We start from the raw sequence: 25,831 nt of genomic DNA on the forward strand, positions 1-25,831 counted from the left end.
ATCACTGAATAATGTCCCAAAGTGATGATCTTTTGAGAAATGTCAGGTCTTCATCCTGCTATGTCCTGGCTTCTGGAAGGAGGTTGCTAGGAAAAGTAAGGTTAGCAACCAGATTTCCCCACCCCACCCCCCTTCCTTTCTGCCATAGTAGTCTTGGGCCTGCTCGGGCAACAGGATGCCTCTGCCTACTGAGAGAGAAGAACCAAATTTTCTTGATTTGGCGAGAACCAGACAGGCTGTTTGTGTCCAGGGTTGGCTCCGCCTCATTCTCTCAGTCTGGATATCATAGAGGTGGAATTTCTTAATTCCATGCCCAGCTAAATTGGGGTGGAGGGCAGACAGGGTCTCTTATGTAGCACTGGCTGTCCTGGAACTCTCTATGTAGACCAGGCTGGCCTCGAACTAACTGCCTCTGCCTCCTGAGCGCTGGAATTAAAGGAGTGCATCACCAGCACACACAGTCACAGGTTTAACTAGTTTTGCCAAGAATTAGTCTCCCTCCCCACCCTTTGTCTTTGGATAATTATCCCTGGGAAAAGGCTCAGTCGTGACTGCAATAGATACATATACCTTGGAAGAATCGTGGTGTTAAAAAGCAGTAAATTCAGCTTATGCCAGGTTGTGTTTGTAAAGTGAAGTTAGCCAGTCTTCGGAATCTGGAGACAATAAAAGACTTAAGTACTTCAAAATTTACAACTGGTTTCAACAAACAGCTTTGATCTCTCGAAGCCTGCCGAAACAATCTAACTAGGAACAGGGAAACTTGCAGAGACTACACTTCCCGTGATACTCAGTGAAGCAAATGAATGGGTGGAGCGTACCACGACGCGTGTTAGCGCAAGCAAGACGCACTAAGGCCGGCGTCTGCTCTCTTTCTCGAAGGCGGTCGGTAGTTGTAGTTTTGCTAAACCTAGAGCAGTCTGATTTAGCAGCTTGAAAGCTGCGGGGGCTGACGGGACTTGTAGTCGCCGCTGGAGGCAAGCGCGCAGGCGCAGCTGAGATCGGGGCGGGGCGGGGCGGGAGCACTGCAGTGAAAGCCCAGGCAGCGGACAGGCGAGCAGGGGGCGGGCGGACATCTTGGGATCCGAGAGTGGCCAGGCCGGCCTTTTGGGGGCTGCTGACTCCAGGTGAGCTGGGAAGCTGGACTTACGGGTCCTTACCGGGCCAGCGAGGGCGCCGCGGTCGCCTGCCGTGCCTTGCACTGCTCTGGGTGGAAAACTGCCCGCACTCGGGAGTGGCCTCAGCCTTCAGACCCGGGAGGGAGCAGACGACCGGGCGGGGGTGCCTCGGGCGCGATTGCAGCAAGGGCGGGCAGCGACGCCCTCCGGTGACCCGCCGGGCGTCTCTGGGGAGAGACACGGGCCCGAATCCTTGAGCCGGGACGCCGCGCGGCGCCCCCGTCCCTAGAATCCTGACAACCGCTCAACCCTGAGGCTTCCCGTCTCCCCCATCCCCCCGGGACAGTGACATCTCCTTGTGCCACTCCCTTGGACAGTGACAGGTCTCGAACCTTGCGATATTCCTTCCTCCTGTTTACCCCCACGGCTCTCTCCCCCCAGACCTGTGACAGCCCCCGCATGCCGCCGTGCCATCTCCCCGGCCTGGATATCTCCTCCCTCGGCTGAGAAAACCCCACCAGCTTCTCATGCCTCACGAACCTCAGAGCAGGCCTGTCTCAGCTTTCCCTTTTTCTGCTGTCAATCTTCTCTGCCGTTTTTTTTTTTTTTTTGCTCCTCAAAAGCTCCTATGACCTTTGCCATAGGAGAACTTCTTGAGGGGCTTCCGCGGCCGTGTTTGCTGCCGTGGGGTCACCCTAGTGTATTGCTAGCAAGTACAGCTAACCGTTCCCTTAACTAAATATCCCATTTCTGTCCAGCACACACACACACACACACACACACACACACACACACACACACACACACACAGACACACACACACAACCTGCGGTTCTAGTGCCCTGAACCATCTACTGCTTGATACCTGTGGACTTGGTCCTTTGCTCAGGACGCAACCTCCATTTTGCATTTTTTTTTTTTTCTCTCAGCTTTGGAACTGTGAGATTCGCATGAGTCCACCACCTTAAGAGACTTGTCATTGGTCTTGGGTTTATTTTCCAGTTTCAGAAAGAAGGTCGATTAAACTAACCCCTGTGAAATTAATACCTGGGCTAATCCAGAAAATCTAGAACCAGATTATTAACCCCTTCTCTCAAATAGTCTAAAGTAGTTTTGACCCAAATAATTTGGACATTCGAGGCACTCTTATCCCTGACCATTGCTGATAAATGTCAGGCCTGCCATTGGTAGATCTGGAGTTACAACTTAGATGGCAAGATTAATGCTACACACAGACCTTATTTTAATTGCACTTTGAAATTTTGAAAGGACAGTGACCAGAAATAACTTTAAGAGTACTCACTGCTCTTCCAGAAGACCTGAGTTCAGATCCCAGCACCCCTGTCAGGTAGTTCACCACAGCTTCCACATCTAGCTTCCACACATACACAGCATACACACCAGCATGTACATTTGTGAAGGTAAAAATTCATCTTTTTTTAAAAGAACGGTAGTAGTCAGCTTGGATCATTAAGTGTGGTTTGTCTGCGCTGGGGCCTCTGCTCCTTTGCCTGCTTATCTCACTGCCTGGGAAAGACGTGCCTGCTTCAGCCACATTCCTGGGTCCACGTTCGAGCCTAAGGGCCGGCTTTCGCTCTCCTACCCTCCACCCTCCTCACCCTGCACACCCTTTCCTGGAATGTGTAGACTTCTAGAGGTCCATGCCCTGCTGCCTTCTTGGAAAGGTAGTGCTTGCTCTAAAGGTTATGCCTGGTGGCGGTCCCAGGCCCAAGCCAGCTAGAGTAATTCCTACCGCCATTCCTGCATCCGCAGGCGGGCCTTCTCAGTGACTCACGGGAAGGAGCCTGAATGAGACTCTGCACAGCAGGAGGTTGAGAAGAGTCCTTGCTGAGCGCAGCACTGTGAAGAAGGGGTGGGGGTTACCCTCCGGTTCAGCCGTCAGAAAAGGCTGGATGAAAATGGCCTTAATCCTGGGCCCCACACTCTGCAATTGCCTTCTCCTATCCAGTGTGGAATAAACAGGAACTGGAGCCTGGCTGAGGGGGAGGGGCTTCCCTGGGAGAGCGGCAGGGTCACTTGCTAGAGGACTGAGTCAGGAAAAAAATCCAAGCCTGTACAGCCCCGACGTGGGCAGGGGTTCTGAAGATTTCCTTTACCCTGCCCCCACCTTTCCTTCCTAGGTCTGTTCTCAGAGCAATGGGTCACAGAGACTGAGCTGCCACCATGATTGGAGGTTTATTCATCTATAATCACAAGGGGGAGGTGCTCATCTCCCGGGTGTACCGAGATGACATCGGGTAAGTTCCTTGGCTGAACATGCAACCTCCCTCCTGCCTCAGCCTGAGCATGCCATGTAGCCCGGTCCCCGTTAGGCACTGGCCTAGCAGCAAGGCTCAGGCCCTCGGAATGACACCCCCAACCCCCAGGCTTAGGAATTCCTGCCCTTCCTATTCCTGTATCTTTTAGGTATAGATCTGGTTGCTAAAGATGAGTGCTTTTTCCCAGTCAGACTGATTCTTCCTTTCGGGAGGGAGCACTGTCTCCAGTGGGTGTAGTTAGTACCAGGGGTACTAATCCATCTAAATCTTGCTTTCAAAATGCTTCTCATATTGAGAGCCTTCCCTCAGTCCCTGTCAAATCCTCTTTGGTGTGTTAACTCAGCTGTTTTCGGTTGTCCTGGGCCCTTCCTGGTTGTGAGCAGGTTTGAAGCGCTCTGTGGGCGCTCCGTGTCCTGAGTCCCTCAGACCTTACAAAGAGCTCACCACAGCCCCGTTTCTCACTCTGCCTCACACTGTGGCTCTTTGCTGACTGAGAGATCCTCCACTGCTCTAACCTGAGGCTGGGCTCCTCCAGGACTTCCTACCATGTGATTCTTCCTCAGAGAGCTTGAGATAAATAGTCAGAATAGATCTGTCCTAGCTCTCCTGTTTTCTTGTCTCCCTGGCTGATGGGCTAGCCTGGTGTGGCCTTGTGGCTGTATCCATTGTTTTGTGGCAGTACCTAGCCTAAGTGAGCCTGGCTGGTCCCACCCTTCCTGTTCCTCCCACCTCTGATGGTCCCGGTTGGTGCTACAGCTGGGCCACGTGATGCCCGCCCTGCATGCCTTGGTGTGCTCTCTACCTGTTGCCTGTCTTGTCCGCTTCCCCGTCATGGTATGTGCTGCCCCGCCGCCGCCGCCGTGGTGTGTTGTGTCGTCTAACCCTCTCTCTCCTTGCTGTCCCTCTCCTCCTCTTGCTGGCGTCATTTCTCTCATCCCATCTCATTGGCTGATGTAGCAATAGGTAAGCAGCCTGTCACGCTGCCTGCCACGCAGGTACAGGCGGGTAGGGGGTCCTGCTCCTCGGAATTGTTTCCCTTCATCTTTTTCCATCCCCTGAATTTCCGGAGTTGGATCTCAGAAAAGAATTGGGTCTTACAGTCCATAGCCCCTTCTCCCCCGATAGAATAGAGTCTTCCCCAAGGTCATTCTAGCCTTGTCCAGCTTTCAGAGGAGTTGGCTTTCCCCACTTCTCTCTTCAGGGTCTGGAACTTTCTGGGAAGCTAGAAAGGTGACAGCTGGGGTATATCTGGGAAGTTGAAGTCAGGCCTGGGAGTCACTTCCATCATTATCCTTTGACTCCCCTACTTCTCATGGCCTTCAGATAGCATCCCAACGCAGGCCTTCTTCCCATGACCCTAGTGGTTCAAGCCTTGACTCTACATATGTGGAGGGTGGAGCTGCCAGCATCTGTAAGTGACCTCATGGGCTGAGGTCTGCCTCGATGCTGAGCAGACTCTTCGCGTCCTTTTCCCTCAGGAGGAATGCAGTGGACGCCTTTCGGGTCAACGTGATTCACGCACGGCAGCAGGTGCGCAGCCCTGTCACGAACATTGCCCGCACCAGCTTCTTCCATGTTAAGCGGTCCAACATCTGGCTGGCAGCCGTCACCAAGCAGAATGTCAATGCTGCCATGGTCTTCGAGTTCCTCTACAAGATGTGTGACGTAATGGCTGCTTACTTTGGCAAGATCAGTGAGGAGAACATCAAGAATAATTTTGTGCTCATATACGAGCTGCTGGATGGTGAGGCTTTGGGGGACTGATGGCCTTGGTGGGGATTAAGCTCATTGGGAGGGTCTGGAGACTCCAGCATCCTCGGAACTTTGTTTACCGAGCCTCTGATCTCTTAGGTGATGACCTCTGCCCTTGATACAGCCAGTCCAAATCCAGACCTAAAGGCTGTTTTGAAGTAGAACACAAAAACAGGCCAGCCGTGGGGTGGGGAAGTTTTGGGCTTTGCTGGGGCTGGGAACTTGACTGTGGCTTTGGCGGCCGAGCCACTGTTCTAGCCTTTCCTCTGCAGTTGGAGCCTTCGTTCACAGGCTGTCTTCCCAGCTCTCACCTCAGCACTTGTGCAAGGCCTGGAGAAGAGGAAGTCTTGGAGGTCCCTTTGGCTGTGCGCTTTCCTCTCCTAGAGTCTGACTGCTTCCCCTTTAACAACATCTGTTTTCTGGAGAAAATGAGGACTCATGATTTTTTAGCCTCTTACCCACTGACCATGGGACTCTTCTGTGATTTTTTTACATTAAAAAAAAGTTCTAGCCGGGCGGTGGTGGCACACACCTTTAATCCCAGCACTCGAGAGGCAGAGGCAGGTGGATCTCTGAGGGGTTCGAGGCCAGCTTGGTCTACAGAGCGAGATCCAGGAAAGACGCAGAGCTACACAGAGAAACCCTGTCTCCAAAAACTAAAAAAAAAAAAGTTCTATTTTCTTATGAAGAGCAAATCATTAGCTGAGTGCTCTAAACTGGAAGGCCTTACTGCAGATGGTTACACATAGGCATGAGGACCTGTGCTAGCCAGGAGTACCCAGGCCAGGGGAAGGACTGGATTGATGGAAGGAGCCTTTGGTTTTCTCTAGAGGCTAGTAATTCCTTTCTTTTTATTCTGTTTTTTGTTTGCAAGACAGGTTTTATTTTCTTTGTGTAGCCCTGGCTGTCCTGGAACTGATTCTGTAGACCAGGCTAGCCTTGAACTCTGAGATCCGCCTGTCTCTGCCTCCGGATTGCTGGGATTAAAGGCATCTGCCACCACCGCCCAGCTATAATTCCCTTCTTGTTGCAGAGATTCTGGACTTCGGCTACCCACAGAACTCAGAGACAGGTGCACTAAAGACCTTCATCACCCAGCAGGGCATCAAGAGTCAGGTACTTGGACTGTGCAGAACCCAGGAGGGCACCTACACTCCTTTCCAGCTGGTCTCCAGCTCTTCCTGGCTGACTCATGAGCCTGCCCAAGACAGGAAGTGCTGGCCTCAGCCTCCTGCCATGCCTGCAGGCCTGTTTTGCCCTGGGTCGATCTCCTACCCCAGAAGCTGCCAACTCAGCTTCTCTGTTACCAGGAATACAGCTCAGTTGGTTTCTTCTGCACCGAGGGCAGGGGGTGTGGCTGCTCCGAAGAGCACGTGGGCTCTCCTCTCCGGCTCAAGCCTCATAGCTTTCCCCTTTTTTTTTTTGCTTACTGTGCTGCTTCCTGTCGCGACCTTGCTGGCTCTGCGGCCTCTAGCATCAGGTAAGTTGTTCCTTCACATCTGCCGTCGTGATTTCGCTCTGTACTACAGACCCGCCCTGTAACGGTTGTGAGGGAGGGTGGGTGACAGAGTAATGAACAGAAAGGAGAGCTTTCTTAGGATAAGGTTGGAGTGGGGAGAGGAGTGAGGTCACTGGCCACCTTTACCCCATATAGACAAAAGAAGAACAATCCCAGATCACCAGCCAGGTGACTGGGCAGATCGGCTGGCGGCGGGAAGGGATCAAGTATCGGCGAAACGAACTCTTCCTAGATGTTCTGGAGAGTGTGAATCTGCTCATGTCCCCCCAGGGTAAGTGCCTTCTCATGATAAAACCCGGGGGGCAGGGCAGACCCTGGCCTTTCTGCCAGCTTAGCTGCCGGGCCCCCCCCCCCCCCCCCCCCCCCCCGTTTCTCTCTTCTGTCACAGGGCAGGTGCTGAGTGCCCATGTGTCAGGCCGGGTGGTGATGAAGAGTTACCTGAGTGGCATGCCTGAGTGCAAGTTTGGAATGAATGACAAGATTGTCATTGAAAAGCAGGGCAAAGGCACAGCGGATGAAACAGGCAAGAGGTACTGAGTCAACGGGGCTCAAGGGAACAGAGATGGGTAGGCCTTTGAGAGTCGAGCAAGACTAGGAAGCCACAGGTTCCTCTTGGACTTCATTTCCCCTGGAGTTGCTGTCTTTCCAAGATCATCCAATGATAAGACAGATGAAGGGACCTCCATTGTCCTCAGAGAGCAGCCGCTTTGTTTGGTCCCCAGCAGCAGGGTTCTCAGGTGCTAAGGAACCTGAACTGCAGGACAGGGAGTCCCGCGTCAGGAAGCTGTCCCGTAATCAGAGTGGCCAGCCTGCTGTGGCCTGGTCTCCTAGTCTGGCACGTGCTGTACTGTGAGCGCTCTGCTTCTGTTCACAGCGGGAAGCAATCAATTGCCATTGATGACTGCACCTTCCACCAGTGTGTGCGACTCAGCAAGTTTGACTCTGAACGAAGCATCAGCTTCATCCCACCTGATGGAGAGTTTGAACTCATGAGGTGCCGCTGGGGTGTGAGGAGGCAGGGCAGTCCTGGAGGAGGTGGGAGGAAAGGTGGGACCAGCCCTGTGGTGTCCATCTGTTCTCTCCTCCAAAGATACCGCACTACCAAGGACATCATCCTCCCTTTCCGGGTGATCCCGCTGGTGCGGGAGGTGGGGCGCACCAAACTGGAGGTCAAGGTGGTCATCAAGTCCAACTTCAAGCCCTCGCTTCTGGCCCAGAAGATTGAGGTGAGGGCAGGAGACTTGGAGAGGGAGGACTTGACTCGGGGAGCAGGGCCAGGTGCTCTGAGGCCTTCACAGAGCTCACGGGTGTGTCGCTCCTAGGTGAGGATCCCAACCCCACTGAACACGAGCGGGGTGCAGGTGATCTGCATGAAGGGGAAGGCCAAGTACAAGGCCAGCGAGAACGCCATTGTATGGAAGTGAGTCTTGAGGAGGCCACGGCCAGGCTCCAGATGCCCTAGTGTACCTTCTCATTAAGTTTCACCTTCTGTCCTCTTATGTGGAGTATGGGGTGAGAGAAGTGTGCTAGGAACCTGTGCTTGTATCGTCAGCCTTGAGAGAGAGGGAGTGTGTGTGTGTGTGTGTGTGTGTGTGTGTGTGTGTGTACGCCTGCACTTGAGCTTGTATATGTGTCTATTTTTCAAAAGTATTTCCCACTGGCCCTTGTCTTGTGTCTGAAGCACACAGTCTGGGTAAGGGAGAGCTCACTCATCCATCTAAGAAGAATTGAAGCCCCAAGTACTTAAAGGTGTAACAAGTAGTTCTCAGGGTCCTGATCTCTCATCCTTATCCTGTCACTCTCATAAGCTCATATGCCCTTATTCCCTCTCCTCCTCTCTCTCCATGCTTGAAATAAGCAATCCCTACTTTAAAAATTCACCAAACTGCCACAGGCTCCTACTGCCCATTACCCTGTGTTCCTAGGATCAAGCGCATGGCAGGCATGAAGGAATCACAGATCAGCGCAGAGATTGAGCTTCTGCCCACCAACGATAAGAAGAAATGGGCTCGACCCCCCATCTCCATGAACTTTGAGGTATGGCAGAGGAGGGGCCCAGTGCCATGGCTGGGTATGATGGGAAAGTCAGTGATCATTCAGATCAGCCTCCACCCCTTAGGGATGAGGAAGCTGGGCCTCCATTGAGAAGCGTCTTGAGTTGATAGACCCATTCTCTTTAAACCTCTTAATAGTAGTTGAAGTTTAATCTGACAGAAAGCTTTGACTTCTCTTGACTTGTCACAGAACGGTTCTTGAGAAACGTTTAGATTGTTTGAAAGACTATAATTTTGTTAGAGACAAGACAACAAGCTGACTTTGCTTTGTGTGAATTAGACTTAGCAGCTTTTTTTCCACTTCATTTTTGCAGTCCATAGTGTTGACAAGGATAACTATGTTCAAAGGTAGTTTTCTGGTTACCTCCTGACAGTTAGAGAAGTGGTTAGCATCTCAGCTGGGCCTTCTTCAGACATGAGATGATTCCTAGTGACTCTTTACTCGGTAACCTCCGAGTGGGCTCCCACCCGAGTGCTCTTCTCTTGCTTCTGGACCCAGCCATTCAAAACCACCTGTGGTAGATGAGGGGGTGACCCATGGAGCTTGCCAGAGTAGAGCTGCCGTGATAGGAAGGTCGTGTTCCTAACCGGAGCTGTCCTCTGCCCAGGTGCCATTCGCGCCCTCTGGCCTCAAGGTGCGCTACTTGAAGGTATTCGAGCCGAAGCTGAACTACAGTGACCATGATGTCATCAAATGGGTGCGATACATTGGCCGCAGCGGCATTTATGAAACCCGCTGCTAGCTGCCCGTGGCAGCCGGCCACCTCCCCACCAACCCTTTTCCAGAAGTCCAAGGACCCCCAGTGACCACTCGCCAGTGTCTTCCCTCCCTCCTGCTCTGCTGCCTTCCCTTACACCGGCCCCTGAATCTAGGTCTCAGCCAGCCCCAGTGGGACTGGTGAGGCAGTCCCCGGCTTCTGGGCAGGGTGGTTTTTGAGGCTTCTCTTCCATCTGTCTGTCCTGGCTTAGTGCCAGGCCCTGAGTTTTGTGACCAAAGCCAGGTGGCCCCCTCTCCTTTCTACCCTTGTGGCCACACCTCTGCAGTGGGAAGGTTGACTACCCCTCACCTCAGAGCTCCCCCAAAGGCCAGTAACAGATTCCCAGCCCATAGCCCCTACTCTGCTTTGGGATAGTATGCTTCGTTTTGTACACGTGTGACTTCGTCCAGTTATAAACCCAATAAACTGTAGAGTGGAATTGTTGACTAGGTGTTAATGGGGCTGTTGGGGAGGGTCTGGTGGGACCCTGGCTGTCCTAGAACTCTGTGTGTAGCCTCTGCCTCCTGAGTGCTGAGATTAAATGCTTTGGTTTGTTTGGGTCTTGTCACATGTAGCCCTGGCTGACCTAGAACTTACTGTATAGACCAGATTGGCCTCCCAAGTGCTGGTATTACAGATATGTGCCTCCACTCCAGGCTTTGTTTGCTTTGAGGTGGGTTTCCATTTTGCACGCCCAGCTGGCTGCATTCAGGATCCTCCTGCCTCACCTCCAAGTGCAGTGTCGCAGATGTGCTAATTAGCACATATCAAGGAAGATTTGTATTGGTTCTCGCAACTGTCCTGAAAAGCTGATGTTTCAACTCAATCCGTCTCTCTATTAAGCTAGGTTCCAGTCTTGCTGTGTAAACCACCAGAGGAAAGATGTTTCTTTTCCCCACGCATCTTGTCAAACTCCTCTGGTGAAAACCTTCATCGCTCCAGAGTCTCCAAGGGAGTTGGTTGTGTGTTAGGACAGAGAGAAGGGTTGCCCTCGCCAGTTACAGCTTGCCAGGTTTCAGCTTTTTTAAATGAAAAAAAAAAAAAAAATCTACTAAAAGTAAATTTCAAGCATAAGCAGAATAATATAACAAACCCCACATCCTGTCACCCAGCTTCAACAGTAATAAACTAACTCATGGCCAAATCTAGTGTGTAACTTAACCTAAGGTAGCCTATAAAATTTCTACAATTGCATCAGGATCCAGGTATGCTATCAGATCCCCTGCAGCTGCAGTTACAGGCAGGTTATGAGTTGCCTGACATGGGAGCTAAGAACTGAACTTGGGGTCCTTTATAAGAGCAGTATGTGCTCTTAACCACCGAGCTGATTCTCTAGCCCGATTGTTTTTGGTTATTCATGTCCCTGAGTGTTATGCCTGCACCACATGCATGCAGTACTCCCCGATGCCAGAAGGGGGCATTGGATACTCTGAAACGGTGCAGAGAGTTGGGAGCAGTCATGTGGGTTCTAGGAAACAAGCCCCAATCCTTTGAAAAAGCAGCAAGTGTGTGTGTGTGTGTGTAGGTGCATGTAGAGGACAGTGTTGGTTCCTCAGTTGCCTTCCACCTTACTTTTCAACAGTATCTCACTGAACCTGGAACTCTGATTTGGCTCCACTGACGAGCTAGTGAGCCCCAGGGATCTTGTCTCTGCTTGCCCAGCACAGGGATTACAGGTGTGTGAGAAACAGTGTTCCTAGAGACTTGAAGCAAAGCAGTTTATTTTTTGACTCTGCAGAATCTGTCATCAGCCTGGAGAAGGAAGAGGCAGATGCGGCTGCCTAACCCTCTGATTTAGCACCAAACAGTGGTTTGGGTTTTTTTTTTTTTTTTTTTTTTGGTTTTTTTTCTGAGACAGGGTTTCTCTGTGTAGCTTTGCGCCTTTCCTGGAACTCACTTGGTAGCCCAGGCTGGCCTCGAACTCACAGAGATCCACCTGGCTCTGCCTCCCAAGTGCTGGGATTAAAGGCGTGCGCCACCACCGCCCGGCTAAACAGTGGTTTTTAGAGTTCCTGATCAAAATAAATAAATAAATAAATAAAAACCCTGCCCTTCCCCCGCCCCCAGGCTGATATTCCAGAGTCACAGTCTCTCCCATTATCTTTTCTAGCACTGTCCCCACCCCAAACCCCTATCCTCCTGGGTTGGAGGTCCTTCCTCAATTTCCTGGTATGTAGCTGACTGACTTCTCAGCTCTCAGGTAAACTGAAAGTGCCTAAGTAGCAGTTAATCTCTGCAAGCTAGGGAAAGCAGGGCGTCTTGCCTCCTGCTTACTGTGACCCTTCAATGAGCACTAAGTACACCTTACACTGATACAGACCATAGGGACTTATTTCTTACAGGTGACTTTTATTTGGATCAAACTCAGATCGTCATGCTTATATAGATAGCACTTTGCTAAGTCGTTTCTCCAGCCCCGATCTGTATTTACTGTAAACTGGTTATTACATTGCTGGGTGGTTTTTTTTTTTTTTTTTTTGGTTTTTGGTTTTTTGTTGTTGTTGTTGTTTTTGTTTTTTGGTTTTTCGAGACAGGGTTTCTCTGTGTAGCTTTGCGCCTTTCCTGGAACTCACTTGGTAGCCCAGGCTGGCCTCGAACTCACAGAGATCCGCCTGGCTCTGCCTCCCGAGTGCTGGGATTAAAGGCGTGCGCCACCACCGCCCGGCTACATTGCTGGTTTTGTAGCTATGGGTGACCTTTTTTTTTTTTCTTTCTTTCTTCTGAGACAAGGTTTTTCTGTGTAGTCCTGGCTATCTTGGAACCCACTCTGTAGACCAGGCTGGCCTCAAACTCACAGAGAGCCGCCTGGCTCTGCCTCGGGAGTGCTGGGGTTTAAGGTGTGAGCCACCACTGCCCAGCAATCTTGAATTCTTGGTCCTATCACGGCCTCCTGATGTTAGGGTTACAACAAGCCACCGTGCCCAGTTTTATGAGATATTGGGGTTCAAACACAAAGCTTCGGGCACAGTAGACAAGCACTGTATCAACCAAGCTATGTCCTCAGGCATACCGATAGCTCTTTTAAACTTTGAGCACCAAGACTGCTGCTGCCCATTGCAGTAATGCTTAAGACGGGTGAGTGGGCAGTCCAGCGTAGTGGCACATGCTTTTAATTCCAGCACTTAGGTGACAGGCAGGAGGATCAGGAGCTCTAGGTTACTTTGGACTGTATAGGGAGATTGTCTTAAATAATACGGTGTAATTTGAGCACATTAGGAACAATTTTCATGTTACTATGAAGCAGTAGTGTTATTTACAAAGTCTACTTGGCAAATCGAGGGGTCTGTACAGACCCTGAGATTCAGTTTTAGGGTGTAAGAAAATCTGCTTTGTCTGTAGATCCTGAATAAACAATTTATAGAGGGCTTCTTGCTGATGGTTTTCTGGCAGTGGGTGAGGTGGTGCCTTAGGGGGGTGGAAGCGTGGAATAGTCTAGTTCTCGATGACTTGGTTGAACACCCATGGAGTGTGAAGGAACTGCGCACAGGGGCGGGTAGAAGGCTGGGCATCACCAAGCTGATTCAACTAACTGGACGACACGAAACCGACAGATTCCGGACTGAGCAGAGCTGAGCGCTGGCGTGAGTCAGCAAAACGCCGCGGCCTCAAGGCCTGGGGGACGCACGGCGCCACGTGCCTGCGGGGAAGGCTCCGAGCTAGCAAAGCAGCCCACGTCCACGACAGAGGGGCTCCCCTCGCAGCACCTCCTGTGCTCCTCGCCCTGACAAACCTCGGGCGACTCTGCCACACCCTCGATCCCTTCACTTTCCAGAAAGCGGTGAAAATCGCACGGGTGACTGAGAGTCGTGAAAAAACACTGCGCAGGCGCACAGGCCGCCGTCCCTGCTGGACGCGGCGGCGTGTGTGTGCGCAGTTCCTGTAGCCCCGCCCCCTGAGCTCACGCAGACCTCGGCTTTCTTACGTCATTGCTGCGCGTGCGCCTCGGGAAGAAGGGGGCGCGGTTTCAGGGGGAAGGGCAGAGAGGCGGTCCTAGGCCCAGGTCTCATCACGACTGCGCAGACGGGATTCCGGCTGAACATGGCGACTTGCGCCGATATCCTGCGGAGCGAGTTCCCAGAAATTGACGGGCAGGTCTTCGACTACGTGACCGGTGAGCGAAACGGAATTAACTGCCCGGGGAGGCTGAAATGGAGATCGTGGGGGAAGACTGAGGGTGGACAGTGCAGCAGACTGCCACCTGGTCTCTCCTCTGCGTGACCTCGTATCTTGAGGGCCGCTGGGGTCTGGAGCCCCGAGTGGGCTGAACAGACCCTGAAACTGCTTGTCTATCTGCCCTACCCGGTGTCGTTCTTGTTCTGCGGTGCCCGGCCCAGGCGTCTTGCACAGCGGCAGCGCGGACTTCGAGTCTGTGGATGACCTAGTGGAAGCTGTGGGGGAACTATTGCAAGAAGTGTCCGGGGACAGCAAGGATGACGCGGGCATCAGGGCTGTCTGTCAGCGCATGTACAACACTCTACGCCTGTAGGTGCTAAGGGAGAGGAGTGCAAACGTGGGGCAAGGTCTGAACCCTGTAAATCTTTTCTCTCAACTGACTGCTTTCTGTCCCTACCCACGCAGGGCTGAGCCACAGAACCAGGGAAACAGCCAGGTGCTGCTGGACGCCCCCATCCAGTTGTCAAAGATAATGGAAAACTACGGTGAGAGTGAGGGGAGATTGAACTAGCTGCCTTCCGCCTCCACCCCCAGCCACCGCTCCTTGCGGCTTAGGACTCCCTCCATCTCTTCTACAACAGGGCTTGTAGGAGCTTGTGATACTTTGTGAACATAAAAGCTTGTGATGAGCAGGGCTTTAGTCCCAGCATTTAGGAGGCAGAGGCAGGCATGAGTTCAAGGCCAGCCTGGTTGGAAGGTTCCCCAGGCTGTTGGCTGTAGTAGGAGGCACAGAGCCTTGGAGCTACTAAACATATTTGGTTTTGCCGAGTTTGTGCTTTAACCAACAGCATAGTCTTGTCTTTAAGTGTGAGATCTTTTTCTTCCTTATTTCACGTTCAAGGCTGATAACCATCTATCCCAGTGGTCATTACTATTGTCTTAAAACACTGTCCTTTTTTTTTTTTTGGGTTTTTTGTTTGTTTGTTTGTTTGTTTGTGTTTTTTTGTTTTGTTTTTTGTTTTTTGTTTTGGTTTTTCAAGACAGAGCTTCTCTGTGTAGCTTTGTGCCTTTCCTGGAACTCGCTTTGGAGACCAGGCTGGCCTCAAACTCACAGAGATCCGCCTGGCTCTGCCTCCTGAGTGCTGGGATTAAAGGCGTGCACCACCACCACCCGGCTGTCCTTGGTTCTTGTTAGTCACTCAGAGTCTTCTCTTCCCTTCCCTCATGGAGAAGGTGACTGCTTTTCTTATCACTTACAGACTGTGACACCAAACTTCCAGGACTACTAAAAAGGGAACAGTCTTCGGTGAGGAGCAGAAGGGGGAAGGGGCTGTGCGTCTGTGGTGGGTGTGGGAGTTGACTGTCTAAAGAGCGGGTATATCTTTGGGAGAGGTTTCTGATGTTCTTCCCGTGAATCTTTGACTCTGTGTCATCGTGGGTAAGTGGTAAGGGTTTGAAGTGGTTCCTGCAGTGCCTTTTTGAACCTGTACCCTCTTCTAAACTGCCGTGTGTGGAATTCGCTCAGACAGTGAATGCGAAGAAACTAGAGAAGGCTGAAGCTCGACTGAAGGCCAAGCAGGAGAAGCGCTCAGAGAAGGAAACACTGAAGACCAGCGGCCCTCTGTGAGTTTAGCAAGAAGGACTCAGAAGCGGGGAGGACAGGTTCTGGTGTTGAAAGGCTGTCGGGAGCCCTAAAAACTGTCCCTTTCTCCTTTTAAAAGGGTCTTGGAGGAGGCGTCAGCTAGCCAGGCGGGCAGCAGAAAAGAGAGTCGGCTGGAATCCTCTGGCAAGAACAAGTCCTATGATGTGCGAATTGAGAACTTCGACGTGTCTTTTGGTGACAGGTGAGGGGATGGCCAGTGGCAGGATCTTTCCGATTAGAGGAGAATCTGGTGTTGTGAAGTGGTACCAAAACAGTGTTAGAGTTCCTTTGCACCTCTTTCTAGATCATTCTTCATCTCTTTCCGACCACCCCTTCAGGGTACTGCTGGCTGGAGCGGATGTGAACTTGGCATGGGGCCGACGGTATGGGCTGGTGGGACGCAATGGTCTGGGGAAGACAACATTGCTGAAGATGCTGGCCACCCGGAGCCTGCGGGTTCCAGCCCATATTTCCCTGCTGCACGTGGAGCAAGAGGTTGCCGGAGATGACACCCCCGCCCTGCAGAGTGTGCTGGAAAGCGACACCGTACGGGAGGACCTGCTGCGGCAGGAACGGGAGCTCAGTGTCAAGATTGCTGCTGGCAGGTGAAGGCTCCAGGCTAGAGGTTGCGAGCAATAGCTCTCTGTCCTGGTTGGTTGGTATTGACTTGACCCAAGCTAGAGGTGTTTGGGAAGAGGCACTTCAAGTGAGAGAGCCTCTGTGGTCAAGCCTGTAAGGCATTTTCTTAATTGATGATTGGTGTGAGAGGACCCCGCTCAATTATGAGTGGTGCCACCCCTGGGCTGGTAGTCCTGGGTTGAGGAAGAAAGCAGTCTGAGCAAGCCATGAGAAGCAAGCAAGTAAGCAGTGGTTCATGGCTCTGCTTCAGCTCCTGCCTCCAGGTTCCTGCCTTGAGTTCCTGCCCTGACTTTCATCAGTGATGGAGTGTGACCTGAGTTTTATCATAGCAATAGAAACCTGGACATTAAGACACTGTCTTTTATAGAGTGTCTCCGTAATTCGTGTGGCCTCCCTAGTAAGCAGTGGAGCTTGGGATTGGACCTGTGGAATTGTAAAGCCCTCATTCTTCCCAGTGACCTGCTTTCCAACTTAGAGGGTGCAAGACTCCCTCTTAGACTGTCTTTACACAAGCTGGTTGGGTCTTTTTCCTCCCCAGGGCAGAGGGCTCAGAAGCTGCACAGTTGGCAGAAGTCTATACCAAACTGGAGGAGATTGAGGCTGATAAGGCACCCGCCAGGTAAAATTCCCATGTCCTCTCCTCTTTAGTTGCTCTCTCATTTGAACTGTTCCAACTGGATTCTTTTCATTTTCATTCCCAGAGCATCAGTCATTCTTGCAGGGCTTGGTTTTACTCCTAAAATGCAGCAACAGCCTACCAAGTGAGTAAACTTGGCCGTTCTTGGCTTTGAACACTACTGGCCCTGGCCCTGGCCCTGGCCCTGCCTGTCCTGATGAACACCCACCCCTAATGTGAGTCTTTTGTCATTAGGGAGTTCTCAGGTGGCTGGAGGATGAGGTTGGCCTTAGCCCGGGCCCTGTTTGCCAGGTGAGTCTCCTCAGCCTGAGAATGTGTGACTGGAACACAGCGGGCTTATGGGATAGCCTGACAAGTCTCTTGCCATAATACTTCATCCGTGTGTTCTTTTTCGTAGGCCAGATCTGCTGCTGCTAGATGGTGAGTGTGAATGAGCTACCCTGACTTTGGAGAGAGACAAGGATGATAGCATCCTTGTTTCTAGTTCTCCAGACCTTCATTCCCAAGTATGTGTTTCTTGCTTCCTCTCCAGAACCCACAAACATGCTGGATGTAAGGGCCATCCTGTGGTTGGAGAATTACCTGCAGGTAAGTTCAGGGAAGGCTTTACACTGGGTCTGGAGAAAGTCTGCCTCCAAGACGCTGAGGGCCAGTTACCCTTCCAAACAGCCTGTCCTGTTATTCCTCAGACGTGGCCCTCCACAATCCTAGTTGTCTCTCATGACCGCAACTTCCTGAATGCCATTGCCACAGACATCATCCACCTGCACAGCCAGCGGCTGGACGGTTATCGAGGGGACTTTGAAACCTTCATCAAGAGCAAGCAGGAGCGGCTGCTCAGTCAGCAGCGCGAGTATGAGGCCCAGCAGCAGTACCGCCAGCACATCCAGGTGTGGCGGGCGGGCGGGTGGGGGAGGAGGCCGCAGCCCGTGGCTATCAGGGCTGGGGACAGAGCCTGAAGAGCGCCTCTTCTCCCGTAGGTTTTCATAGACCGTTTTCGATACAATGCCAACAGAGCCTCTCAAGTGCAGAGCAAGCTCAAGATGTTGGAGAAGCTGTGAGTACACATCCTTGTCCAGACACCAGCTCCTCTTCCCTCCTTCCTTTATCCTTCCTTCCCGGGTCTCTCTCCCCTCAGCTGGCTGCCAGCTTTCATTAAGCAGAGTGTTTTACACTAATCTCCCCTGGGCAGCCACAAATTCAGAGTTACCGTCTGTCTCCATATATTTGCTTTGTCTAGCTCTTCTTTCTCCCCGCACTGAAGGTTAACCTAGTGCCTGGAGCTGACCAAGTCTCACCTGTGTCTAGTTTCTCTAATAGCTTGTTTTCTAGGGTCGTCCATGTTGTGGTGGGAACACTTTGTTTCCTTTTGTGGTGGCATAATGACTACTACATTTTGTTCATTGAGTCAGGTGGTGGACTTAGGTTATTCCTAATTTGTTTTTAGGAATAATGAATGCTACTTTGAACTTTCTAGGGGATGTGAGAGATGGAGACCAGGTCTTAATCTGTGAGGCTGACCACCAGTTCACAATTCTCTTGCTGGTCTGCTATGAACATATATGTACAAGTTTTTTTATTTATTTTTCCTTTAAAGATTTATGTGTGTGAGAGTTTTGCCTCCATGTATGTGAAGGCACTCTGCATGTGTGCATTCGTGTGTGTGTGTGTGTGTGTGTGTGTGTGTCTGTGTCTGTGTCTGTGTCTGTGTCTGTCTGCCTGGTCAGGTGTCAGAAGTGGGAGGGGAGTCCCCTGGAACTGGAGTTAACAGGTGACTGTAGGCAACTCTGTGGATTTTAGAAACCAAACCCGGGTCCTCCGCAAGAGCAGTGGGTGCTCTTAACCTCCGAGCCATCTCTCCGGCCCCTGTGTTCAAGTTCTCAAGCAGACATTCATTTTGTTTTACTTAGGCACATATCTGGGTAATTTAACTTTGGAGGGTTTTTGCTGCTGTTGTTATTATTGTTAATCAGACAGTTTCACTGTACAGCCCTGGCTGGCCTGGAACTCACGGAGATCCCTTCCGTCTTCACCTCCCAGGTGCTAGAATTAAAGCATTCGCCACCACAGCTGACTCTAATGTTTAACTTTTTAAGGATCTGCCAAACTAGGTTTGTTTATTTGTTTTGAGACAGTTTTGTAGCTCAAGCTGGCCTTAAACTCTTACTTGTTTTTGAGACAGGGTTTTTCTGTAGCTCTGGCTGTCCTGGAACTCACTTTGTAGACCAGGCTATCCTGGAACTCACAGAGATCCGCCTACCTCTGGCTCCTGAGTGGCCTTAAAGTTCTGTGCAACCAAGGATGACCTCACTCCTGGTCCTCCTACCTCCACCTCCCAGGCGCTGAGATTATGGGCATATGTCACCATACCCAGTTTAACGTGCAGTGCTGGAAACCGGATCTGAGACCTGTGCACACAGGCAAGCATTCCAGCAACGGAGATGTGTCCCCAGACCCCTTCCAGACCAAGTTTGGTTTTTTAATTCAATAAATTTATACATTTGTGTTACATTGGACACACTTAACACAAATCTACTAAAAAGTGAATACAAGTCACATCAGACCTCTTTTTTGTTATTTTTGCATTTTTTTCATGATTTTTTTTTTTGAGGTCATAATCAAATTATTCCTCCATTCCCATTTCTCCCTCCAAACTCTACCATATACCTCCTTGCTCTTTTCATTAATTGCTGTTACATGTGCATATGTATGTGAATGTATTCCTAAATGTAACTTGTTCAGTCTGTCTAATGTTACTTGTATGTATGCTTTCAGGGCTGATCATTCGGTATTGGACACCAACTGATGTGCTCTTCCTGAGGAAGGTTATTCCTCCTGCTCTCAGAATTCCTTGGTTGCCTGTAGCTCTTTGTGTAGGGTGTAGGTCTCCTGCCCCCTACACACACATGTACACACGCACACACATACACATACACACACACACACCTGTCCCCCTACACACACACACATATACACACACACACACACCCCTGCTCCCCTACACACACGCACACACACACATACACACACACACCTGCCCCCCTACATACACACACACCTGCCCCCCTACACACACACACATACACACACATATACACACACACGCACACACACACACACACACACACTTCGGCATGTCTGTTGGCGTGTTTGTTCAGCTCATGTTTGGGCAGTCATACTGTAGAGACTTTATGGCTGTACTTCCGACACTGCTAGGAAACAGTCTCAAAGCAAACTCCCTGCCTCTCTGGCTCTTAGAATCTTTCCCTTCTTCCAAAAGTTCCCTGAGCCTCAGATGCTGGGGTGTTTTGTGGATGTATCCATAGGGACTATGTTCTACGAGTCTACATTTTGATTGGCTGTGGTTTTCTGTAATGGGCTCTGTTGCAAAGAGAAGTTTCCTTGGTGAGGGGGGAGGCTAGACCCTGGAGAAGGACTTGGACAGTCTGGCTGGGTAGGATAGTTGGATGCAGTGCAGAAAGGACCTGTGGATAGTTGCAGGTCCAGACCAGTCTTTTGTTTTTAGTTTGAGACAGTCTCTCACTTTGTAGCCCAGGCTAGCCTTGAGCTCCAGGTGTGTTGCTTCCCACGAGCTGGAATCACTTCCACTTTTGCCTTGCCAGACTTTGTTTTAAAGCATTATCTTCATGTGCCTCCTCCAGGGTGTGGGAGCTGTCCTTGTCCCGTATCTTTGCCAGTGCTTGTTCTTAATTTTGGCAGTCTCGGCCGCCCTAGCAGATGAAAAGCAACATTTCATGGTTTTGATAAGCCGTTCCATGACTAATAAAATTGCTCATTGAAGGCTTAATCTTGAGGGAGTTTTTCTAGAAATTCTAGGAGAGAGAGTAAATTCATAAGGCTTACAACTCTGACATGGAAACACATCACTGTATTTTAAGGGTAAAAGCTACCAAGACAGACTGGGAGCTGGGGCTGGGGCACAGACCAGTAGTCTCAGAACTAGAAAAGACTGAAAGCCGAGGACTTCACGTTCAAGGCTGGCTTAAGCAAGCTGGGGAGACCTTGCCTCACAAGCACAGCATAAAGGAATAGCACAAATTTAAGTTTTTAAAAAGCTGTTGAAAGATGGGGTTGGGTTTTGTTTTGTTTTGTTTTTTTAACTGGAGAACCATTCAGCTGGGAGAGGACTCATGGTAGAAATAAAATAAGAAATAAATTAATATTTTTTTTAAATTTTTTTGTATGTATAAATTTTATTTTATTTTGTTGTTTGAAACTACATACACTCTCTGTGTAGTCTTAGCTAGCCTGGATCGTGCTATGTAGAACATGTGGGGCTCAAACTCAGATCTGCCTGCTTCTGCCTCCCAAGTGCTAAGATCAAAAACATGCACCACTACACCCAATATATGTGTGTGTGTGTGTGTGTGTGTTTTAAATGATTTTTTGTTAGTTTTTTGTTTGTTTGTTTGTTTGTTTGTTTTTTATGTGCACTGGTGTTTTGCCTGCATGGATGTTTGTGTGAGGGTGTCAGATCCCCTGGAACTGGAGTTACAGACAGTTGTAAACTGCCATGTGGGTGCTGGGAATTGAACCCAGGTCCTCTGAAAGAACAGCCAGTGCTTAACCATTGAGCCATCTCTCCAGCCCCAAGTTTGTTTGTTTGTTTGTTTTTAATTTTTATTTTGCAATACAATTAAGTTCTACATATCAGCCACAGATTCCCTTGTTCTCCCCCCTCCCTGTTTGTTTGTTTTTTAAGCTGCAAAGAAGATGATTCTCTTTCTTAGAGATAGTCAACTAGAAGAATATATTGTAGCGTTAGCCAAATGGAAGACATACAGGTCTGTTTTCTCCAAGCACTTAACTTGTGCAAGAGGAACAGGTTTTCTTTAAGTTTTGTTAATTTTGTCATTTTGTTGAGTCAGAGTCTCTCTACATAACACAAAATGTTTATGTAGGTTGGCTTGGCCTCCTAAGTGGTAGGATTGTGGGTGTGTTACCACAGTCAACATAAAGTGGATTCTTTGGCTGCTTTTATTAGTGTGTTATCATAAATGATAAGACGTTCAGGTAATCGTAGCAGCTGTGAGCTTGAGTGCCACGGCCATGTCATACCCAGAAGACTGTCCCCTAACACTCCACCCCGCCCTCCAGCTCCTATTTCTTCTGCTCTCTCTTCCAACGTGTTCTCTGAGCCCTTGAGGGGATTCTGCCCTCCATGGCTGAGCACCCACCAGTCTCTAGTCCTCAGCACTTTGGCCAGTTCTGCGTTTCTGCAGTTAGTGCTTTTCAGACCGTAGCTGACTAACCTACGGGGTAGGCATCGGTACTGTAAGGCAATCCAATGGACACACCGTGGTGATTTAATGAATAGCTGTAGCTTCCACGCCAGCGCTTGTGTCCTCCCTGGCCACAGGTTTGATCTGGTTTGCAGCACAGACAGATTCCTCCTGTGGAGCAGGCCTCAGTTCCCATCAGAAGGCCCTGGGTTAGCCCACAGCAGGCTTGCCAGCGGGCACACTTGCGTGGGCAGTCAGTGGTGTGGCACCTGGGTCCATGGCGAAGGAGGACTGCTGATGCAGTTCTTCCCAGCACCGCGGGCTAGCAGGCAGGGCAGAAGCTTCACCTCCGCTGTCTTGCTTCCTCTGTGCTGTAACCACGTGTTTCTGCATAGGGGAGTTCTTTACTCCTGAGTTGTCATGGCCTTGATACTGATGCTGACGGTTAGGATAACCGTGTGTGTGTGTGTGTGTGTGTGTGTGTGTGTGTGTGTGTGTGTGTGTCCTGACCACCCGACCACCTTGTTCTGGTGAGCAGCTAACTATTGCCTGTATTGTTTTGGGTCTTCAAAGGCCTTCCTGACAACTGCTTGTAGGGAGGAATACCAGCCCTGGCCCAGGGACTTTAATAACCTGTGGCTTCTTGGAGCAGCTGTAGCCACACACACAGGATACTTATGTATAAACTTTTTTGGTTTTTAATTAGCTGATAAAGTATCAGGTCTCCTTGTGGCTTTTCCATACATTGTTAGTGTTTGTTGACCCTCGTCTCATCTTCCTGTCTCCCTTCCCTGCTTGAGCCTCTCCACCCCCCGCTGTTCTCCTTTCCACTCGCATGTCTTGTTAAATAATCCTTTCCCATCTCTCCTCCCAGACCTGAGCTGAAGCCGGTGGACAAGGAATTGGAAGTGGTGATGAAGTGAGTGCTAAGCCGGGGAGCTGACGGGGAACCTCTGTTTCTGGCTGCCTCCATACTCCACACTTGTACCTCCTGCAGGTTCCCGGATGGGTTCGAGAAGTTCTCACCACCAATTCTGCAGCTAGATGAGGTGGATTTCTACTATGACCCTGAACACGTCATCTTTAGTCGCCTGTCCGTCTCTGCTGACCTTGAGTCTCGAATCTGCGTGGTATGGTTGCTCTTCTGTTCTGTGTACAGAGAGAAATGGGTGGGACCTGGACATTAAGCTTACACTGCAGCGTCTGTCCTCTGTAGTCTCACAGAGTACCACAGAGGTGGCCTTTTTGAATATGTAGAACAGTCATTTACCTTACTGTTCTTGGTTCTGGATTATGTCAGTCATGGGACACGAAAGTAAGAACATAGGCTACAGGTCAGGTTTAGAATATGCCGTTCTATAGCTTGGTTTAGGAAGTTTCCTTTTTCTCAGAAGGGAAGTAAAGGCTAGGGAAATAGCCCAGCAAGTAGGAAGTGCTCTCTGCCCAAATGTGAAGGCCGGAGTTCAGTCCCCAGAACTCACTTCACGGTTGAGTGCTCATGGCAGCCCTCATAATCCCTGTGTGCAAGGGGCAGAGACGGAATCGCCAGAGCAAGATGGCTAGCCAGCTAGTGTAACTGTGGGTTCTAGAAAAGACTGAGGAAGACAGCTGATGCTGCCGTGGGCCTCCACATGCACACATTTGTGCCCAGACGAACCCAGACATGGGGACACACCACTCCTGGTTACTGGGAGGAGGAACCCTCGCTCCTTGGCAAGTACTCAAGTATCAGTTCCCTTTGTAGCTTTGCATGTGCTACTTCCTCAGAGTCCTTGGCATAAGGCTGGGACTACCCAGGGCCTCTTACTCCTTCCCTTCTGTGCCCCGCACATGCACACTCACTGAACATGCCTGTGCTTCTTACAGGTTGGGGAGAACGGGGCTGGGAAGTCTACTATGCTAAAGCTGCTCATGGGGGACCTGGCCCCTGTCCGAGGTATCAGGCATGCCCACAGGTAAGGGACCCTCCTGCCCCCACACACCATGAACTGCACTCTCAATACACATTCAGCTACCTTTACCACTGCACAGCGGTGCGCCTTCTGTTTTCATTTTGCGTCCAGGAATCTGAAGATAGGCTATTTCAGCCAGCACCACGTGGAGCAGTTAGACCTGAATGTCAGCGCTGTGGAGCTCCTGGCTCGAAAGTTCCCTGGTACGTTAGGATAGGGCTTGCAGCACCGGGTGTTTAGGCTGACCCGTGTACCTAGGCCTGCCGTGGGTCAGTATAAGCAGCTTGCCTACGTCTAGGTGTGAGAACATGGGCACCGAGAAGGAGAACCTCGGGAGTGGTGAAGGCGTGGGGCCGAGAGCCCATCTGATGTGGGGCCTCTTCCAGGGCGACCTGAAGAGGAATACCGACACCAGTTGGGTCGGTACGGCATCTCTGGAGAACTGGCCGTGCGCCCTGTTGCGAGCTTGTCTGGGGGCCAGAAGAGCCGGGTAGCCTTTGCTCAGATGACCATGCCTTGGTGAGGAGGCTTATTTTCTTGGGTTCTCACTTCTCATTCCCCCTTCTTGGCCAGTACAAAATGATTCTCAAATCTTTGTGTCATAAGAATCCATTTTCTCCCGTCTTGTAACTTCTGTGTTCTTCCTTCTAGCCCCAACTTCTACATTCTGGATGAGCCCACAAACCACCTGGACATGGAGACAATTGAGGCTTTGGGCCATGCTCTCAACAACTTCAGGGTGAGCACGCTCTAGCCTGCCTCTTCTTCCCTAGGTCTCAGCACCCTCACTCTCTATTCCCTTGAACACTTTTCTCCTGTCTTGCAGGGTGGCGTGATTCTGGTTTCCCATGATGAGCGCTTCATCCGACTGGTGTGCCAGGAGCTGTGGGTGTGTGAGAAAGGCAGTGTGACCCGGGTTGAGGGAGGATTTGACCAGTACCGTGCCCTCCTCCAAGAACAGTTCCGCCGGGAAGGCTTCCTCTAGAGCCCCCGGCTGATTAAGGCCTGTGCCTAGGACATGGACTGGTCTTGAAAGACCCCTGAGCAACCAACTCCAGACTTAGGACTTCCCTACTTGGGGACAGCCTTATTTCCCAAATTTCTCTTTTCCTTTCAACTGGAGCATCCTCTACACAATGTGGGGAGACCTACCCAAGGGCCTGTGAAGACAGTCCTGATGGAAAAGGGTGAGGGTGCCATCTGGGGTTACAAGTATCCCACTGCCCAGCTGGACAGGGCCCCACGTGGCTGCTGTGTAAATTAAATATCCTCCTGCATCTCTCTCGCCTCATCTCTGCTCCTTTGTGGGCAGGGCTTGCCATGGTTTTCTGCTGTGGTTCTGGGCTCTCTGACTGGTGTTTCTGGTGATGTCAGTCACGCAGACAGAGAAACAGCAGCCTTCTTCTTGTTGGGAGATGTCGTCGTCGTCTGCCCCTCGGGTAGGCTTGAGCTGGAGGAACGGGAAGCAGTGTTGTGGGATTACTAGTGCTCATACCCTAGCCTAGACTCAGCCTCAGCTGAAAGCATCTTGGGCTCCGCTGTCTCAACCCCTGCTGCTTGGGCGTTTGCATTGGTTCTGGAGTCGGGCCTCGAACGTGGCTCACCAACTGCTTTCTCCAGGGGCTCTGGTCCAGCCTCCAGTTCTCCAATCCGCACCTTAGGACTCAAGAGAAACTATTGTTGTTCCCAGTTTGCATTAGTGATTTAATGCTCTGGGTTTTTCCTCTAACCATGTAAAAGCGGCCTGGGAAGCAGGGGATTGTCTAAGTGAAAGGAACAGGACACACCTTCTTTTCAAATAAAGCGGACTTTAAAGAGGAAGATGTGCAGTGGCCTGTGTGTGTACTCCCACCCTGGGGCCTGAAGCTGGAGGACCACTTGGATCGATTTAAGAGACCAGCCTGGCCTGGGAAACCCATCTCTTCATAAAAGAGGGAAGAGAGGTGTTCAGCAGGAGTCTGGCTTTTACGTCAGTTCTCAAGGACTTGAATGCTATAGTTAAGCAGTAGGTAAAAGACATTACAATGGAGTCAACAGAGGAACTTGTCTCAGCCTACTAGAAACTGTAGTCATGAGTCTCAACCCAAGAATCTTGACCGAGTTGTGCTGAACGTTGTAGTCTAGG

At 50.7% G+C, this 25,831-nt stretch overlaps 2 protein-coding genes across 4 annotated transcripts; both read left to right on the top strand.

Annotated features, from left to right (window-relative positions):
• Nucleotides 1-1,015: 1,015 nt before the first annotated feature.
• On the top strand, nucleotides 1,016-9,919 carry Ap2m1 (adaptor related protein complex 2 subunit mu 1). The gene is made up of 12 exons (XM_059277416.1): nucleotides 1,016-1,127; nucleotides 3,260-3,376; nucleotides 4,876-5,141; nucleotides 6,183-6,265; nucleotides 6,624-6,629; nucleotides 6,804-6,939; nucleotides 7,057-7,198; nucleotides 7,543-7,662; nucleotides 7,759-7,894; nucleotides 7,991-8,088; nucleotides 8,594-8,705; nucleotides 9,331-9,919. The coding sequence occupies exons 2-12, from the start codon at nucleotides 3,303-3,305 to the stop codon at nucleotides 9,463-9,465; spliced, it is 1,308 nt and encodes a 435-aa protein (XP_059133399.1). The 5' UTR covers nucleotides 1,016-1,127; nucleotides 3,260-3,302; the 3' UTR covers nucleotides 9,466-9,919.
• Nucleotides 9,920-13,401: 3,482 nt separating this feature from the next.
• Nucleotides 13,402-24,981, top strand: Abcf3 (ATP binding cassette subfamily F member 3). 3 transcript variants are annotated; one of them, XM_059277227.1, is made up of 21 exons: nucleotides 13,402-13,591; nucleotides 13,815-13,962; nucleotides 14,059-14,138; nucleotides 14,853-14,899; nucleotides 15,119-15,216; nucleotides 15,315-15,437; nucleotides 15,574-15,840; nucleotides 16,413-16,493; nucleotides 16,576-16,635; nucleotides 16,746-16,802; nucleotides 16,909-16,931; nucleotides 17,044-17,099; nucleotides 17,201-17,401; nucleotides 17,492-17,568; nucleotides 22,629-22,673; nucleotides 22,752-22,884; nucleotides 23,621-23,709; nucleotides 23,818-23,909; nucleotides 24,093-24,225; nucleotides 24,358-24,445; nucleotides 24,533-24,981. In XM_059277227.1, exons 1-21 carry the CDS (start codon nucleotides 13,519-13,521, stop codon nucleotides 24,689-24,691), a joined length of 2,130 nt encoding a protein of 709 aa, XP_059133210.1. In that variant the 5' UTR covers nucleotides 13,402-13,518; the 3' UTR covers nucleotides 24,692-24,981. The 3 variants fall into 3 exon arrangements, with proteins under 3 accessions (XP_059133210.1, XP_059133209.1, XP_059133211.1); XM_059277226.1 differs by having other exon boundaries at nucleotides 13,458-13,591; nucleotides 13,815-13,966; XM_059277228.1 differs by lacking the exons at nucleotides 13,402-13,591; nucleotides 13,815-13,962; nucleotides 14,059-14,138; ... (1 more) ...; nucleotides 15,119-15,216; nucleotides 15,315-15,437 and having other exon boundaries at nucleotides 15,741-15,840; nucleotides 16,388-16,493.
• The last annotated feature ends 850 nt before the right edge of the window (nucleotides 24,982-25,831 follow it).

This window comes from Peromyscus eremicus, chromosome 12, assembly GCF_949786415.1.
Source record: "Peromyscus eremicus chromosome 12, PerEre_H2_v1, whole genome shotgun sequence".
In the NCBI taxonomy this organism is placed as follows: domain Eukaryota; kingdom Metazoa; phylum Chordata; class Mammalia; order Rodentia; family Cricetidae; genus Peromyscus; species Peromyscus eremicus.